This window comes from Pristiophorus japonicus, chromosome 2 (assembly GCF_044704955.1).
Source record: "Pristiophorus japonicus isolate sPriJap1 chromosome 2, sPriJap1.hap1, whole genome shotgun sequence".
In the NCBI taxonomy this organism is placed as follows: domain Eukaryota; kingdom Metazoa; phylum Chordata; class Chondrichthyes; family Pristiophoridae; genus Pristiophorus; species Pristiophorus japonicus.
The window spans coordinates 130,530,374-130,549,499 of NC_091978.1; the positions used below are offsets into that span (position 1 = coordinate 130,530,374).

Sequence of the window (19,126 nt, forward strand, 5' to 3'; positions counted from 1 at the left end):
GGAAAAAGGCAAGGGTGCTCAGCATGGGGTTGGCAGGCAGGCATGTTTAGGTGCAAAAGGAGAGAGAGAAAACAACCACTCATGTTTCTTCTGCCATGCAGTGCCCCAGGCATGTTTTACATGGGGTGGGAGGGAGGGCGATAGCAATGAGAGCTGTGAGGAGGAAGTGGTAGGGGAGGAGATAGGAGGGCAGCACTGGTGGTGAGAGCATGAGCAGCAGTAACAGGTATAAAATTGGCCAAAACAAATTTGTGGCCTAAATTAACTGAAAAGGTTTAAGAAATGTCAATCCCTGGCTCCTCTACGTGGATAATGATCTCTAGTTATGTAAAGACGGATGTTCTCAGAGCAAATACAAATGCATGTTCTGTGTAGCTGCTTCCAAGATGAGCAACAGATGGCTGGGTCAGTGGTGGTGTCCACTGCCCTGCTGTGCGTCAACATGTGAGGATTTCTCACTATTGCAGTGCACCTTGGAAAAAAATGTCAGCTTCAGGAATATCTGAAAACTCCACAAGAGTTCCAGGCAAACCAGTCAATTCAATGCACAGGCACTGAATGAAGGACTGCAGGCCTTGGCAGACCATTCAGGGATCTCTAGCAACTGGATTAAATAATATACAGTCCAGCATCTCAAGGTCTAGAGGGTATTTGGTTTACTCTCGCTCAGGGATTTAAGGATCATTCTACAAGTTCTCCTGCTGATCTGGGGAAACCAACGTTCAGTTCCCAATACTAGTGCAGTGGCCTGTGTGCATGCGGACAAGGCTGCTTTCCCTCACTGCATTAGCACAGAAGAACGCTCCAACAGCTCCAAGCATAAGTGTTCCATTCTGCAAGAGCATAATCACTTCTGTGAAGTGCCTTGGGACGTTTTATTACATTAAAGGCGTTATATAAATGCAAGTTGTTATTTTACAATAGAGCCCATAACAAAGTTTCAATCTATCCTATGTCCATCCCAGAACTCAGGGGTCCTGACAACAGGGTTACTTCCAGCCCAGGAGACTCATAGTAGCTTAGAACAGCCATCTCTCTTAAATCTCCATCTCTCAGGTGGCACTTCGAAGTATAGAACAAAGAAAATGTTATGGAGTCATGAGGATGTGCAAGTAATGTTTTTGTGAATAGTTGTAATAAATCATTAGAATTATTGATGCATTGACTGCTTGGTGTTTGATTATCTTGTAGGACAATGGGTAATGGATATGATTCAGATGTTAAAGGTCAGTTATAGGGCCCAAGTTTCCACATGATTTGCGCCTGATTTTTAGGAGCAACTGGTGGAGAACGGACTATCTTAGAAATCGCAATTCTCCACATTTTTTTTTCTGCAGTTCTAGTGAGGTAGAACAGTTCTACTTTAGAACAGAATTTTTTCTTCAAAAGGGGGCGTGTCCGGCCACTGACGCCTGATTTCAAAGTTTCCACAGTGAAAACGTACTCCAAACTAAAGTAGAATGGAGCAAGTGAAGATTTTTGTAGAACTGAAAAAACCTGTTCTACACATTTAAAAAATCAGGCGCAGGTTACAAATTAGGCGTCCAGAACGAGGTGGGGGGGGGGGGGGGGGGAAGGGAACTCATTAAATTCTACAATCAATCCTTATTTATACTTCTACAAATATTATACAAATAAATCCAACCTGAATAAACATTTATAAGCAAAGAAAAGATTAAATAAACCATCTTCCTACCTGTCTGAAAGTGCTTCAGCCATCGTTCGAAGGAAACTGCCATTTGTTGCCACGCAGGGGAGGGAGGGGAAGGAGACAGCGGCTTGTTGCCGCGCAGGGGAGGGAGGGGAAGGAGACAGCCGTTTGTTGCCGCGCAGGGGAGGGACGGGAAGGAGACAGCGGCTTGTTGCCGCGCAGGGGAGGGAGGGGAAGGAGACAGCCGTTTGTTGCCGCGCAGGGGAGGGACGGGAAGGAGACAGTGAGAAGGGAAGCCTCAGTGCTGATGGCAATGTGATTTTATTAAAAAATGTTCAAAAATTAAACAGCTACAAAGAACTATAAAAATGGCCGAGTGCCAATGTTTTTTTTTCACACTATATGCGCGAACGCTCCAATGCGCACCGTTGCCGGCAGGAAAAAAACTAATTTAAATAGTACCCTCCCACTTACAAAATCGGCGCGAGTGTAGGCTCCGCCCCCCTGGGCGCCGCGCCAAACAGACAAGGAGCTGCAAAGCGCTCGAGAATAGCGCGTTTTTTTTCTGGCGCCGTTTTAGGCGCGAAAAACGGGTGCCTAGCTCGGAGGGGCACCCGTTTTTTAATCCTGTGGAAACTTGGGCCCATAATGTGATGGCTAGCTGTGATGAGCAAGGAACTCTGACCACATACAAGTTACTGACAGGAGATTGACCTATAAATGGCTAAGCGCTCAGAAAATCCTTGGTCTAGGCATCTGTAAATGTATCCCAAATGAGGTTGGATCTCAGTTGTCCAGCAGCACTGGTCACTAGGCATGCATCATGTTCTGCACATGCCTAGTCTTGGGCATCAGAGTATCATCGTTAATCTCTCTGGAATCCTCCGGGACATTTGCCATCACTCCCTTCCGGATAAAAATGTTCCGATGTACACATTATGCTACCACAATTTGCAAAACAACAACTGTATTTATATAGCACCTAGTTGTAAAACCTCTCAAGGCGCTTCACAAGAGTGATTATCAAACAAAATTTGACACCGAGCCACATAAGCAGGTATTAGGACAGGTAACCAAATGCTTGGTCAAAGAGATAGGTTTTAAGGAGCATCTTAAAGGAGAGGTAGAGAGACGGAGAGATTTAGGGAGGTAATTTCAGACCTTATGGCCCAGGCAGCTGAAGGCACGGCTGCCACAGATAGAGTGAAGAAAATCAGGGATGCGCAAGAGGAGCGCAGAGATGTTGGATAGTTGTAGGGCTGGAGGAGGTTACAGAGATTGGGAGGGGTGAAGTCATGGAGAGATTTGAAAACAAGAATGGGCAAACGGGACTTGGTGTGAGTTAGGTGCTTGGACCATCCTGCAGGGAACCCCCAGACCGAACCAAACACTGGAACCTTTCACTAAGCAGCACATTGGCTAGCTTAATTTTTATCCTAGTGTATATTTAAGACTATAGGAACAGGAGTAGACCATTCAGCCCCTCCAGCATGTTCTGCCATTCAATTAGATCATGACTGATCTGTACCTTAACTCCATGTATGCTGAGAGATACATTTATACTTTGCTAGTTCAATAGCACAGCTCCATTTCAATAGCAAGGATAAGTGGGGCAGGATGACTGCTGGGTGATGAGAAATATCCACTGTTCCCATGGCTCATGACACCATTTCATAGGGCTGTGCTGCAGTACAATATTTTCACAGTGGAGGAAGAGGGTACATGGGAATGTAAAAATAAGTTAGAGGAACTTACTGGGCTGCATTTTCGGCTCATTTGCACCCCATTTAGCGCCTTGGAAGAGCACAAAAATTATTTTTGGGGGGCGTGAAATGAGGCGAACAAGAATTTGTTCCCAGGCGGAATTTTCGCCAATCGTTTTGCGGCAGCGCTAAAACTTAGTGCCCCGCCGCTGTTTTGAACGTTTGAATGATGTAAATCGTCGTGCATTGCTTCGCTAGCGCCACGGGCGGAACTTTCGAGCATTTCGCCTAATTTAGCATCCGCCCGAGAATCCGCCAAGAAAAAAAAGTTGGACCCAGGATGCATCAGGCGCCATCTTGAAAATAGAGGAGAAAGTCACAGTTGAGAGTGATTAAAAGGAGAACGCTACGTTACTGCATATTTTTGATTGTGAAGTTTGTGAATTTCTAGTTTGTTTTATAAAGGACATTTAAGGACATTTTAAAAGATTGGGGCTATGCTAGGTCGGGAGCCAGTAATCCTGGCTGCTATATTCATACGGCTTCGAGCTGGAAGGCGGCTTATTGATGATCATTTGTAACGTAATCAAAGAGGTCGCAGACATATGGGGAGGAGGCCTTACACTCCCACAAGTTTACAGGGAACATCGCTCATACCTCCAGCTCTCTGAGGCACTGCATTAGAAAGCTGCGCTTCCGAAAAGAGGTGGTCACAGAGATATGCCAGCTCATACAGGCAGACCTTCAGCCTACCAGTGGCAACAGGACTGCACTGCCCATCGAGGTGAATGTGACTGTGGCACTTGCCTTCTATGCCTCTGGCTCCTTTCAGGCATCAGTGGGGGACGTATGCTCCATCTTGCAGCACGCTACACGTTGCTGCATTCGCCAGGTGACTTATGCAACATCGTGGGCCATCCCGACTTGAGAAGAGGACACAACTGCAGGTCAGGAGGATAAAGAGCTGGAGCGCCGGGCCCCTGCAACATCGAGGGCCACCCCGACCTGCGAGAGGACATCGCCGCAGGTTGGGATGATAAACAGCTGGAACATGCCACTACAGCTTCCAGCACGAGTCGTCCCAAGTGTGCGACGACTTTGTGGTGGGCGACTGGGTGACGTCATCAAGGCCCAGGTCGCCGGTTAGAGCGTGGGCTGGAACATCGGCGGGACCCTGGTACAGTGGAGGAGCAGGAAGGTTGTAGTGGAGATGCGGCAAATGAGGGTATGGGACCCAGAATAACAGAGGGCCCAGGGGCAGCACGGGCCAACCCACACTGCAATATGTGCGCACACTTGGTCCGTGCAGCAGAGCAAGTCTCCAGTCGTCCTGGTTAACCCTTGCCACTGGATAAAGGTCGAGCTCTATCAAGCCCGTGTGGTGGCTGATGTGCAACGGTCACCACACGTTAAAAAAATCCACGCACTGGCATCTTCCACCCCTGGAGTTCAGGACTGGAATATCGGGTCCTTTATTGAAACATCTATGAACTCATCCCCTTTGGTGTGGAAGCAAGCCATCCTCGTTCGAGGGACCGCCTATGATATGCACTGTATGCACGCAGAATGAATTTCATAAACTTCCCAATGACCAAGGAGACCCAAAATAAGGGGGATGGAGGTTTTGGACGATTTGCTGGCTTCCCCAAGGTTCAGGGTGCCCTTGACTGTACGCACATCGCCCTGCGAGCACCTTTACAGAATGCTGAGATTTACCGAAACCGAAAGGGATCCCATTCCATGAACATACAGATCGTCTGCGATCATGGCAGTCAATGCCCAATATCCAGGGAGCATCCATGATGCTTTCATCTTGCCTGAGAGCAGTGTCTCACGCATGTTCCAGCGTCAACCACAAGGTCAGAGATGGCTGCTCGGGGACAAAGGTTACGGCCTCGCCACCTGGCTCATGACCCCTCCCGGAACCCTCAGACAGAAACCGAGCATCGCTATAATGAGAGCCATGCAGCCACACGCAACATCGTCGAACAAACAATTGGAGTGTTCAAGCAGCACTTCCGATGCCTGGACCACTCTGGAGGCTGCCGACAATACTCCCCTCAGCAGGTCTCAGAGTTCATTGTGGTGTGCTGCATGCTGCACAACTTAGCTGTCATGAAGGGACAAGAATTGCCAATGGGGATTGCAGGACCATCTCAGGAGGGGAGGATGAGGAAGAAGAGCCTGGCGAGGAACCCATGCCACCACAACCACAACCACAGGGGAGGCATCGTGGAGATTTCGCCGCTGCAAAAGCCTTAGGTCGGCAGCTCATAATTGAACACTTTGCTTGAAGAGCATTGCTTGGCCACTCTATTCCACCATGTTGACTATTCCCCTTCTTATTCTGCAAATGAGACACTACATAGGAATGGTTAAGGTGAACATAATTTATTAAACATTGTAATATTTGAAACTTTGTAATGTAACCTTCATTGTGAAATAATGTGAAATTTAAAACAAAATAATTAGCTGCATCCAGCAGTGATAATTCAACATCATCAACAACATAATCCAGAACATAGCAACATAACATTAAACATGCGATGCATCCAGTATCAACAACATAATGCAGCAACCCCTGCCCCACTATTTTTTACCGCCGGCTTTTGCCCCCCTTTCCCTGATCACCCTCCCTTGCTGCCCCTAACCAAAGTGGCACCAACTTGGCGTGCAGCAACGTTGCCAGAGCGCTTGCTGTGTTGTGGGGGTTGGGGGGGGGGGGGGGGGAGAGAGAGGCGGGAGGGAGGGGTGGGTGGGAAGAGACAATGGAGACAGCATTTTGTGGATGCACTGGACCAGCTCGTCGTGGAAGGCCAGCCTCTTCATCGGCATCACCAGTCGTTTTGGTTTGGGTATGACAATGGTGAATGCAGAGTATGGCGGGAGGGTTTATGAACTGCATCACTTGCCCAAGCTGAAACAGAGCTTGTGTCTGTGATGCACCATATTCCGCAAGGGTTCGCGCCAGTCTCCGGGACTCCACGGTCACTGCTGGAGGCCACCAGCCTCGTGTGGTCACTGATGGCCCCGCAGGTTTCATGGCTCACACCGACAATCTACGATCCTACCTCCGTAATGGTAATTGTGAGACTGTCAATGCTCGCAGGAATCCTACCCAACACATCAAGGAGCTGACGGCTGACCTGGATGATCTCCCTGGATATTCCCACCATATCCAGTTCTACGTCAGCTTGTCTATCAACAGACTGACTTTGCTGACCCACCCTCCAGAGAGATGGCATACGAGATTCGACTCCAGCACTTCGTTGCTGCACGCCACTAGTCCTAGGAGCCACGGAGTTGTCAAAGCCCGAGAACGTCACGTCGTCCTCAGAGGAGCCGAGTGCCGATGGTAGAACAGGGGTGGATTGAATCTGCGCCAGTTGCTATGCCGGAGTTGGCTCATCTGTATCCTCCTCCTCCAGACGATGGCCTGACGTGGAGTGTTCTCTTGAGGGATGCTGTGCCTGTGTCTGGTCATCTGGAAGTAGAAAGCAACAGACAAGTGGTTAGCAGCAGGGGAGGGGGCAGGGTGACATGAGGAAGGTCGTAAAGCCCAGGCTCATTTGAAGGACCGCCACAAAAATGAAAATGGGAATGGTTGCTAGAGGGTCCATCTGCTCTTGTGGCACATATAGCCACCAAAGTACTTATACCATACTGTCTGAATGTAATACAGTCCTCTGTTTAATGGCCTTGGAAGCTGCATGTGGTTCATCAGGAGCACATCAAAGTGCGGAGCCATCTTATGATTTCTCAGAAAGTAATCTTAATGATGTGTAAAGATCATTCATGGCAAATAGGGTGCCAAACTAAGCCTACCGATGTGTCATGCATTTTCGGAGGCAACCAAGAGTGCGGAGAGGCACCAACAGCATGATAACACTCACAGACTGCTGACAAGCACCAACAGCCCAACAATATGAGAACAAATATAGTGTGTCAGATTAATAATTGGAGTAATGAATGAGTGCATGAATTAAAATTGTACTCACTCCAATAACCCTTGAAAGATCATTAAAATTCTTTCCGCACTATGTGTCAGTCCTGCTGCTGGATTTTCGGGTGGTTTGCGACCAGGTTTTCGCTGTATTTTGAAGATCCAGGGCGAAAAACTGGGTGCTCAGCAGTTTTTTTGCCTGGTCACGACCCTCGGCTCGGTTTTTGCGGCGACGCTTAGAAGCACCGCCGGGGAGAGCTGCACCAGGGTGTAACGATTCGGATTGCATTACCGTTCGAGTTTCGGGACTCACCTGAACCATACACCGCTCCCCAAAGAAAACACGGCGGTCCAGCCCTGCCAGCAGCGTTAAGTTGGAAAAACTGAGAAAAAGCTAAGTTAAAGTTTTTATTTATTTATATTTTTGCAGCGATTTGCAGGGTGTTGGAAATGTTTTTTTTCCCTCTCCCAAGGCCTCTCTCGGAGTGCTTCCGGTCCCGCACCAATGTTGGCGAGGATCCCGTTTTTGCACCCCGAATAATAGTGGAACACCTCCCTTTGCGCTGCGTCCCTGGCACAGACCTCAAGTGCCAAAAGTTAGGCAATTAATCGGCAACACTAATTTTCACACATCGCCTCAGTTTTCGCCCCGAAATGGAGAAAGCCGAAAATCCAGCCCTTGATCACAGTGGGCTAGACTTTTGGCACATCATTGCCCATTTAGTGCCCATGTAAGCGCTGAGATTCAGGCTATCGCCTATATTTGATGAAAAATGGAATCTAGCGCCCGAATATAGCCTATTTATCGCTAGCTGGCTCATGACTCCCCTGCGTAATAACCCAGACAGAAGCCGAGAAGGGCTACAACGAAAGTCATACAGCCACACGCAATATTGTTGAAAAGACGAGTTCTGAAGCAGCGCTGGACCACTTGGGAGGCAAATGTGGAAATGTATTTTTATCTAAGCTGTACCACACTGTATTGTTGTGCCCTTTTTAATATAAAACAAAATGGAGTCCTGGTCCTTCCAGGAATTTCTGCAACAAGCAGTCGGTTTGCACAAACAGCTAAACCTGACTTGAAATGGTTGATAGCCACCAGACAGCTGGGAGGCAAGTCCTGCTGAGACAAGCACACCCCCCCCCCCCCCCCATGGTGCTCTCCTATTGTCTATACGACACCAGTTCCACTCCACCCCACCCTTTTCGAAGTACTCAAACCACCAGCCATTATCTCCTGTAGAGACCTCATCCATTTGATGCAAAAAGATAACTGACCAGGAAACTGGACCATCCTGACATAATGCAAGGCAGGTAATAGCTCATTACCACACTCTGATCGAGTAATGGCCGGCTGGCCAACTAATAACCCTGACAAAAGGAAATATCTGGAAACCATGTCAGGACAAGGATGTAGTAATTAACTCTTTATCTGTATTCACTGACTGCGAGACAGAGCCAATACACAGGGAGAGGCCATAACTTGGGATTTACTGTATAAATATCTCGTGAAATTGTACCATTGCGGAGGTGTTCACTTAGCCATTGACTGAGTGTGACCTTTCCCTTGCTAGCAAATAAAAAGAAAGAAACTTTTGCCGGAGCTGAAGGTGTCTGAGTCGTTTATCGGGAGTCGAGATTTCGACAGAACCTACAATACCACCCTGAGCAGGTCACTGAGTTAATTGTGGTGTGCTGCATGTTGCCTAACCTAGCTATCGGGAAAGGACAACAATTGCCAGATGGGACTGCCAGTCCACTTTAGAGGAGAGAGGGGAGGCGGAAGAGGAGGATGAGGACCTCGGGGAGGACAATCAGCCTGCTGATGAACCCATGCCCCCACACCACTGGAAAAGCCCCATGGGAATTATGCAGCTGCAAAATTGTTGCGCCAGCAGCTCATAAATGAACGCTTTGCGTGAAGTTACGTTGGTGACAGTTACAGTTGTATTACGTTTCATCCTTGCCTGGCCTGGGCCATTGTTTGCAACCCTTGTTTTGATGTTTTACCTTATGTTATTAGAAGACACTTCACAACAATTGTAAAGTTAAATAAAAAATTTTAATAATTTAACAGATTTAAATTTTTTTTAAATAAACTATATACAAAACCCCCACAACAGTGAACACATTTTTTTCAATAATAATATAATGAGAACACCCTCCCACCATCCCCAACAGTCAACACATTTTTTTAAATAAACAAAATAATATACGCCCCCCCCCCTCCACTCCCTACCTGCGGCCACACTTCCCTCCTCTAACTTGAACCCCCCTCGTCGTAACCCCCACTTTACCACTGAATCCCCTAGTAACAGGACCATGACATCTTGCAGCAGAGCACTTCAAGGGCTGCTGCTGTGGGGCAGGGGGGTGACGTTGGCAGAATGACCTCAGTGGATTGAGGAGAAGAAACGTCTTCTGAGTCAGAAGGAAGTTCTTCCTCCTATCTCGAATCTGTTGTAGTGTATGGTGGTACGGCACCTTAGATAGCTTTCTCTGCAAATGTGACAAGAGCATGGCATAAGCTAATTGACTAGGTACTATAATGGAAACACAACAGATATTGTAATCCACAATTAGTCACCCCACATGCTATTCATCATTAACATTATATGCCAAAACGGTTTGTATCCAATGGATGCATGGTTATGACATCTATGTTCAGATAAACTATTTGAGAAAGGTTATCCCTTTGCATTGGTTCAGAACATTAACCAAATAGACTACAATACCACAAATATCATTTCAGATCAAACATTTATGTGAACTTACTACTCCACCATATTTTATTCAAGATGCCTAAACTCCACCTCAATAAAAGAAACCAACTTACGGAGGAAGCAAAACAGATAAAAAATATTTTCTTTAAATTAAAAATGACAGGAGCAAAGTTCTGAATGATTGAATATGAAATAGTAGTACACGAAATATGAAAATGAGGTAATTAATGCATGAAAATATGACACTTCAAAATTTACTCACCAAATACTGCACACTGTACTCCGAAAGTATTAAGAATCGGTATCATGTGTCGTCCTTTAGTAGTTGTACTTAAGAGTGAAGGATTTAAACAGTCACCACTAAAAAGGATCAGGGGATTGAGTGTTTTAAACTGTTTTAATGCTGTAGCGAATCTGTTAAAAAAAGATTGCTGAGTTTGTGAAATAAACAAAATTCAAGTGAAAATTATACTGAAAAGTATGCATATTTGAGGAGCAAAAAGAAATATGTTAAGTGTTTGCTTTCAATGCTTGAGGATAGCTCAATATGTCACATGTTTCCAATATATACAAAGTTTGGAAGTTAAAAAATTATCTATACAAAAGCAAAATACTGCAGATACTGGAATCTGAAATAAAAACAGAAAATGCTGGAAATACTCAGCAGGTCAGGCAGCATCTGTGGAGAGAGAAACACAGTTAACGTTTCAGGTCGATGACCCTTCGTCAGAACTGGAAAAAATTTAAAGATGGGTCGAAGAGGAATTTTCCCAGATTTTTTTTCCCTAAATTGGCCTGGGTTTATGGGCTCAAGTTTCCGACTCCCACTAAAACGGCGCACATCGGTAAGGCCCGCCTAATTTGTAGAACAAAAATTGCACCGAATACTTACCTTGCGATTCTCCGATAGCTGAAGGCCCATTTCCAGCTCAGCGCTGCGCAGCAGGAGTTGCTGGGGGCGGAGCTGCAGCCCTGCGCCAAAAACAGTGCCAGCAGCTGCACGCATGTGCAGTAGCTCCCGGCATTCCCAACGCGTCCTGTCTCCAGGCGACGACCCTAACACTGGCCGAAGGGGCGACGACCCCAACACTGGCCGAAGGGGCGACGACCCCAACACTGGCCGAAGGGGCGACGACCCCAACACTGGCCGAAGGGGCGACGACCCCAACACTGGCCGAAGGGGCGACGACCCCAACACTGGCCGAAGGGGCGACGACCCCAACACTGGCCGAAGGGGCGTCGCCCCTATCCCTGGCTGAGCGGTCTGACATTGCTTACCTCGTCATTGGCGGGGCCCGCCCGCCCCAATATATAAATGGCCCCATCCCGGAGATTTGGTACTGGGTCACTAACAGAACAAAGCAGCAACAGAAGATCAGCCCATCTGATCATAGAATTATAGAACAGAAGGTGGCCATCCTTAGAGATATCCAATTAGTTCCACTTCCCTCCTCTTTCCCCATAGCCCTGTAATTTGTTTCCCTTCAAGTATTTACCCAATTAACTTTTGAATGTCACTATTGAATCTGCTTCCACCACCCTTTCAGGCAGTGCATTCCAGATCCCAACAACTCGCTGTGTAAAAAAAAATGTTTCCTTATATCACCTCTAGTTCTTTTACCAATCACCTTAAGTCTATGTCCTCTGGTTACCGAACCTTCTGCCACTTGTAACAGTTGCTCCTTATTTATTCTATCAAAACTATTCATAATAACACGTCTATCAAATCGTCTTGTAATCTTCTCGGCTCTTAGGAGAGCAACCCCAGCTTCTCCAGTCTCTCTACATAAGTGAAGTCCCTCATCCCTGGTACCATTCTAGTAAATCTGTTCAGCACCCTCAACAATGCCTTGACTGACATCCTTTCTAAAGTGTGGTGCCCAGAATTGAACTCAATACTCCAGCTGAGGCCTGACTAGTGTTTTATAAAGGTTTAGCATGACTTCCTTGCTTTTGTACTCTATTCCTCTAGTAAGTCAAGGATCCCATATCTGTTTTTGCACGTCCTTTAAAATTGTACCATTTAGTTCATAAGCAAAATACTGGATGCTGAAAATCTGAAATAAAAACAGAAAATGGTGGAAATACTCAGCAGGTCAGGCAACATCTGTGGAAAGAGAAACAGAGTTCATGGCCGGAATCTTCCCAGCCCTGCGAGTGCGGGTTTGGAGGCGGGCCCGCTGTCAAAATGGTTTTGATTGATAGCCGCTCTGAACCTGCCTCCGTGTGAGTTTCTCAACTGTCAGGTCGGTGTTTGGATAACAGGCCCGACAGCAAGCGGCGGGACAGGTAATTAGCATCATTAAAAGGTACTCAAATGTTATTGGAGGATTAAAAGCAAGCACTTACAATTTTACCAACCTTTTGACGGCTTTGCCATCCTTCAGGTTTCACACCAGGTAAATGGAGTCAGGTTCTCCATGACTTCATTATTTTCAATAAGTGACAGCTGCAAAAGTGGTATAAAAGATACCATTTAACAGCTGTTCATTTCTCAATGTCAGAAGCTACAGACTTCAGTATTAGAAAGAGTATTTTGAGCCTCATACAGGTTGGAGTTGTTTGCAGAGAACTCTGTTCACTGTAAGCTTCTAAGAAACTTTCTGGCCAGTGCCAAATTTGTTCTGCCAATTCAACTGGGTCTGGCAGAAGAACAATGAAGATGGGGATGATTTATGCTCTCTCATCTTGGTCCTCGGAGTCTGATCAGGAACAGGTATAGGAGAAGCAGAAACAGTCAAACTAGCAGCAGGAGCAACAACAGGAGCACCAACCTTCTTCTCAGCCACCGCATGCTGCACAGGGCGGAGGGCATCATCGCAGGGATGAGCTGTGTCGGAGGCATTACCCCCAGCACAGGGTCTGCAGGCAGAGGATGAGCTACCTGAACATGACAGAGCAGCACTGCTGAAGGAAACTCAGGTGCCAGGTAATCACTGACCGTTGCTCTTTAGAAACAAAGAAATTTACAGCGCAGGAGGAGGCCATTTTGGCCCATTGTGTCCGCGGCAGCCATTAAAGAACCACAAGGCCCTCGGTCAGCAGCCCTGAAGGTTACATATAAACCTATGAACATTGTACAATGGCAGACAGGTAAAGAGCATCCGGCCCAACCAGTCCTACTCCACACAACTGCGACCCACCCCATCGCAACATTTTATACTCCATCCCAACCGGAGCCATGCGATCTGGGAGAGGCAAAAAAAAAGTGATGAAAAACCCAGGCCAATTGGGGAAAAAAAAATCTGGGAAAATTCCTCTCTGACCCATCCAGGCAATCAAAACTACTCCAGGAGATCACTCTGGCCGTATTAGATTCCCTGAAGTACTTACCATCGTATCTGTGCCAGCCAACAAGAGGTTATCCAGTCTAATCCCACTTACCTGCTCTAGGTCCGTAACCCTGCAGGTTACGGAACTTCAAGTGCCCATCCAAGCACCTTTTAAATGCTATGAGGGTTTCTGCCTCCACCACCTTTCTAGGCAGTGAGTTCCAGACCCCAACAACCCTCTGCGTGAAGAAGCTTTCCCTCAAATCCCCTCTAAACCTTCCACCAACCACCTTAAACCTATGACCCCTCGACCAAGGGAAATAGGCCCTTGCGAACCACTATATCTAGGCCCCTCAAAATTTTACATACCTCAATGAGGTCTCCTCTCAGTCTTGTAAGGTTCTGCAAAACCAACCACGGAGACATGTGGCAGGGAGAATGGGAAGATGCCATGTTTAAAATGACCAACTGCAGCCAACAGCCTGTAAACCGCGGAGGATGATGGGACTCTGGCCACCCTGTACAGTAACAGACAGTGTTGCAGGGGCACAGAACCAAACGGAGGATGAGCCAACTACCGTAAGGGGGAAGAGTGTACATTCGGTTCTTCCAGGAAAATGGATACAAGGCAACTTTATATTTTAAAAGGACATTTCTCCAGCTTTTCGTGTAAAACCCTCACAGAAGAGGCAACAAGTCCAGGCAAAATCTCCCCAGTAATACACAAGGTAACACAATGGGTATCAGTTTGAATAATTAAACAAAGGCCCACAGGTCTGATGCAATTATTTTGGCCAGCCCAGACAGAGTGGCACCTCTGTCGAGATAGTGAACAATCACCTTCATTCACCCCATCAGCGAGTGACAGGATACAGGAGATGTGGCTAATCTCCCGTTCCAGACAGATCGATACATATCGAACTGCCATTCACACCCCATTTTATTCAAGACCCAAGACAATGGCATGCAGTTTTGGCGCAAAGATGAACGGACTATAAGAAAAAGCTGCAAAAACACAGAGGGTTGGAGACCAGGGGCACAGGAGCCTCTCTGCACATTTTACACTTACAGTAAAAGAACTGCCTGCTTATACCCGGAGCCAACCGAGAGGCAAATAGAAGAAACCGTGCAGCATTGAGGAGGAAAACCAACCCGACCAACAACGTAAAACCCACCCCAGAGGGACCCTGAGCTGAAAGAAGTGCCCCCAGAACCCCGGAGTTGATAGTATTGTGAGTATAGTCCAAACCCCCTCACAGACTCAATTTAGGATAGGGATTGGTAAGAAGGGTGGAAGTGAGAGGTGTGGTTGGGTGTGAGTGGAATGTTTCAACCTCTTATCTTCCCCTTCCCTGTTGCAAGAATCTTTCGTGTTGTTGAGTGAGATTGTGCCATTACTGCTATTTACGACCTCTTCCTATGCCCTCTATCTTTGTGTTCACTATTCTAAATAAACAACATTAGCCATTTTGCACTCTTACCCAGTGTCTGATGCCTCGTTACTTATCCATCCTCATAAATCGCATGGACAGAACCTCAGAGGAGTATGGATTCGAACCCAACACCCCAAGCTCCCCTTACAGTCTCCTCTGTTCCAAGGAGAACAAACCCAACCTATCCAATCAGTCCTGATAGCTAAGATTCTCCTTTCCAGGCAGCATCCTCGTAAATCTCCTCTGCACCCTCACCAGTGCAATCACATCCTTCCTATAATAAGGCGACCAGAACTGCACGTAGTATTCCAGCGTAGAAATAGCAGGATAGTTAAGGTGAATACTGTTGTGTCCTTACACACTACAGCAAATCAACACGAGGCACATACTGGAGACAAGGTCACTCTATGACTTGTACCTTTATTCACAGGACCAAGAAGTGATGACCCTGCGTGGGACCTCCCTTTATATACCTGGATGACCAGGTGAAGTGTGTCTCCCACAAGTTCACCCCCTGTGGTCAAGGTGTGCATTTCTCAGGTGTATACAGTGTAGCTACATAAAGGTTAGTTATGTGAGGGTTACAAACATGACATCACCTCCCCCAACGTCTTTGGGTCAAAGATTGAGTCTTTCAGGCAGTCGACGCTGTCTCGTGGAGCGCCGTAGTTGGGGCTCTGGTTGTTGAGCCTTGGCATGCGTCTTTGTCACCTGTGGTGATTCCGGCTCGTCCAGGCTGGTCGCAGGGACTGTGCATGCTGCTGACGGTTCTTGTTGCTCGTTCACTGGCAGTGGTGTGGGCAGCATCTCATGCTGTTCCTCAGTGTCCATGCTGAACCTTTTTTTTTTTACTTGGTCTAGATGCTTGCGGCATATCTGCCCATTGTTGAGTCTGACCACTATGACCCTATTCCCCTCTTTACCAATTACAGTAGCTCGAGCCACTTGGGCCCCACAACGTGATTAAAAACAAATACAGGGTCATCGATTTCTATCCATCTCCACTTTAAGTTACGGTCGTGGCACTCATTTTGGGACTGGCACTTGCCCTCAAAACAATGTCTGACAAGACTGGATGAATGAGGGACAGCCGAGTTTTAAGTGTACGTTTCATGAGTGGTTCTGCTGGCGTGACTCCAGTGAGCGAGTGCGGTCGGAACCTGTAGGCCAGCAGGAGGCACAATAGACGGTATTGAAGGGAGGGTCCTTGAATCCGGAGCGTGCCTTGCTTAATGATTTGGACCGCACGTTCTGCCTGGCCATTGGAAGTGGCTTGAACGGCGCTGTCCTGACATGTTTGATGCCATTACCCGACATGAACTCCCGGAATTCATAGCTAGTGAAACACGGGCCGTTGTCGCTAACTAGGATGTCCGGCAAGCCGTGGGTCGCAAAGACCGCAAGCAGACTCTCCACTGTGGTGGATGTCGTGCACGAATTCAATATGATGCACTCGATCCATTTCGAGTACGCATCAACAACAATGAGGAACATTTTTCCCATGAATGGGCCCGCTTAGTCTACGTCAATACGTGACTATGGCTTCGTGGGCCAGGGCCACGGGCTGAGTGGGGCCTCCCTGGGGCATTGCCCAGCTGGGCACACGTCGTGCACCTGCGAACACAGTGTTCCAGATCTGAGTCAATTCCTGGCCACCATACATGTGACCGGGCAATGGCCTTCATTAGCACGATGCCTGGGTGCTCGCTGTGGAGTTCCCTGATGAATGCTTCCCTTCCCTTCTGGGAATGACTACCCGGCTGCCCCATAGTAGGCAGTCGGCTTGGATGGAGAGTTCATCCATCCGTCTGTGGAACGGTCTGACCTCTTCAGGGCATGCTCCATGTGCAGGCGCTCAATCCCCAGTCAGGACACATTTCTTAATCAGGGATAGGAGGAGATCTCTTTGTCCAGGTTTTGATCTGGTGGGCTGTGATGGGGGCGCCTGCGCTGTCAAAGGCAGCGACAGCCATGACCACCTCCGCGTTTTACTCCGCTGCCCCCTCAGTGGTGGCCAGTGGAAGCCTCCTGAGCGCGTCAACGCAATTTGCTGTTGGACAACAGGGATGTTAACGGCTTGTGGTCCGTTTCTAACTCGAACATTCCGCCAAAAAGGTACTGGTGCATCTTTTTCACCCTGTAGACACATGCGAGTGCTTCCTTTTCAACCATCCCATACCCCCTTTCTGCTTGGGAGAGCGACCTGGAGGCATAAGCCACAGGTTGGAGTTGGCCCTCATCATTACTCTGCTGCAACACGCACCCAACCCCATAGGATGATGCATCGCATGTCAAAACCAATTTCTTACAGGGGTTGTACAGGGTCAATAACTTATTAGAACAAAGCAGGTTCCGCACCCGATTGAAAGCCCGTTCTTGGCAGTCCCCCCAAAACTAATCACAACCCTTATGCAGGAGCACGTGTAGCGGCTCCAACAATGTACTTAAGTTCGGCAGAAAGTTCCCGAAATAGTTCAATAGTCCCAGAAATGAACGCAACTCCGATGTGTTGCCGGGCCTGGGCGCGCGACGGATCGCCTCAGTTTTGGATTCGGTAGGCCGGATCCCGTCTGCGGCAACCCTCCTGGCCAAAATCTCGACCTTTGGGGCCAAAAACATACACTTGGACTTCTTTAGTCACAGGCCTACCCGGTCCAGTCGGCGTAGCACCTCCTCCAGGTTATGGAGGTGCTCCTCGGTGTCTCTACCCGTGATAAGGATGTCGTTCTGAAATACGATTGTTCCGGGGACGGATTTGAACAAGCTTTCCATGTTCCTCTGAAAGATAGCGGCTGCTGATCGAATGTCTACAACAGGTGTCCGTTTGGCAAACAGCCCCTTGTGCATGGTGATGGTGGTCAGTAGTTTGGATTCTTCGGCCAGTTCCTGGGTCATGTAGGCTGAAGTGAAGTCCAACTTGGTGAACAGCTTGCCACCTGCCAGCGTGGCAAAAAGATCCTCCGTTCTCGGAAGCGGGTATTGGTCCTGAAGAGAGACTCGGTTGATGGTGGCCTTGTAGTCACCACGGATCCTGACCGAGCCATCTGTTTTTAGAACAGGGACGATGGGGATTGCCCAGTCGCTGAAATCAACGGGCGAAATTATGCTCTCTCTTAGCAACCTGTCCAACTCACTCTCAATTTTCTCCTGCATCACATACGGCACAGCTCTGGCTTTGTGGTGCACTGGTGTGGCGTCTGGGGTGATGCGTATCCTTATTTTGGTGCCTTTGAAAGTCCCGACGCCAGGTTAAAATAATTACTCGAACTTTAGTAGAACCTGTGAGCATGAACTTCGCTCCACAGATGAAATGGCGTGCACATCCCCCCATTTCCAGTTCATCTCCTCCCCAAAAGCGCGGGACCATTTCCCGGGACAATCCAGAGTGACAGCCCGTTCTGAGATCCATTATGTGTGACCACCAACATTGCACTGCCTAGCGCTGGGATGATCTCTTTGGTGTACATCCATAATTGCGTGTCAATGCGTTCAAGTTTGGATCTGCTAGCTCTGAGTGGCCACAGTTTCTCGAATTGTTGGACACCCATAAGTGACTGGCTGGCTCCTGTGTCCAGCTCCATGCGTACCAGGATGCCATTTAACAGTACTCTCATCATCATAGGTGCCGTTTTTGTGTATGAGCTGTGGATGTTTGCCACCTGAACCCACTGAACTTCAGCGTCCATTGCTGTGTCCCAGACATACCCCTGCCTTGCAGACCCCTCTTGTGGTTCATCTGCCTCGTAAACCAGCCTCGCTGCGGGCTTCCTGCACATCCTGGCTAAATGTCCCCTGAAGTTACAATTTCTACAGATGAATTGTTGAAACCGGCAGGTGTTCGCAGCACGTCTGCCCCTGCACCTCCAGCAGGAGCTGAGATTGTTGTGAACAAAAGAGCTGTTACCAGGCAGTCCTCTCCGACTGTTTCTTTGATTACTCTTGAGCACTCTGTTTGTGGGTGTCAATGGTCCCATCCCGGGACGTATTGTCCCTTGTGATGGTGTAAATGTCCGTTCAACCTGCCATTGTCTCTGTTGAGGACCCACCCTAGAGTCTGTTACTGCCTGGTTGGTGTTGAATTGCCCTTGCCTGCGGGGTTCTGAGTCGCGTTTACCATGTTAACTCCCTGTTCCATCGCCACGTTGGGAGCAGAGTTGCACGCGTATATGATCTTAGTTTCCTCCTCCCCCGCCATGAAGGTTTGAGCCATCAACGCCGCTGCTTCCAAGGTCAAGTCCTTGGTCTCAATTAGCTTTCTAAAAATCCCGGCATGACCAATGCCCTCAATGAAGAAATCCCGTAACATCTCAACCCCCTGCAGGCATCTGTGAACTTAGAGGTTGGCCAAGCGCCGAAGATCCACAACGAAATCCGGTATGCTCTGGCCTTCCCGACGTCGGT

The 19,126-nt window shown here is 48.0% G+C and overlaps 1 protein-coding gene across 3 annotated transcripts in view; it reads right to left on the reverse strand.

Moving 5' to 3' along the window:
• LOC139232264 (trifunctional nucleotide phosphoesterase protein YfkN-like) overlaps nucleotides 1-19,126 on the reverse strand; it is a 118,471-nt gene that overhangs the window by 57,564 nt on the left and 41,781 nt on the right. For 2 of the 3 annotated variants that reach the window (XM_070862562.1, XM_070862564.1), the window contains exon 2: nucleotides 10,283-10,434. The exons of the other annotated variant lie outside the window; for it this stretch is intronic. In XM_070862562.1, the coding sequence (XP_070718663.1) occupies nucleotides 10,283-10,434 (152 nt within the window). The remainder of the gene's footprint in view (nucleotides 1-10,282; nucleotides 10,435-19,126) is intronic. 3 annotated transcript variants of the gene reach the window in all.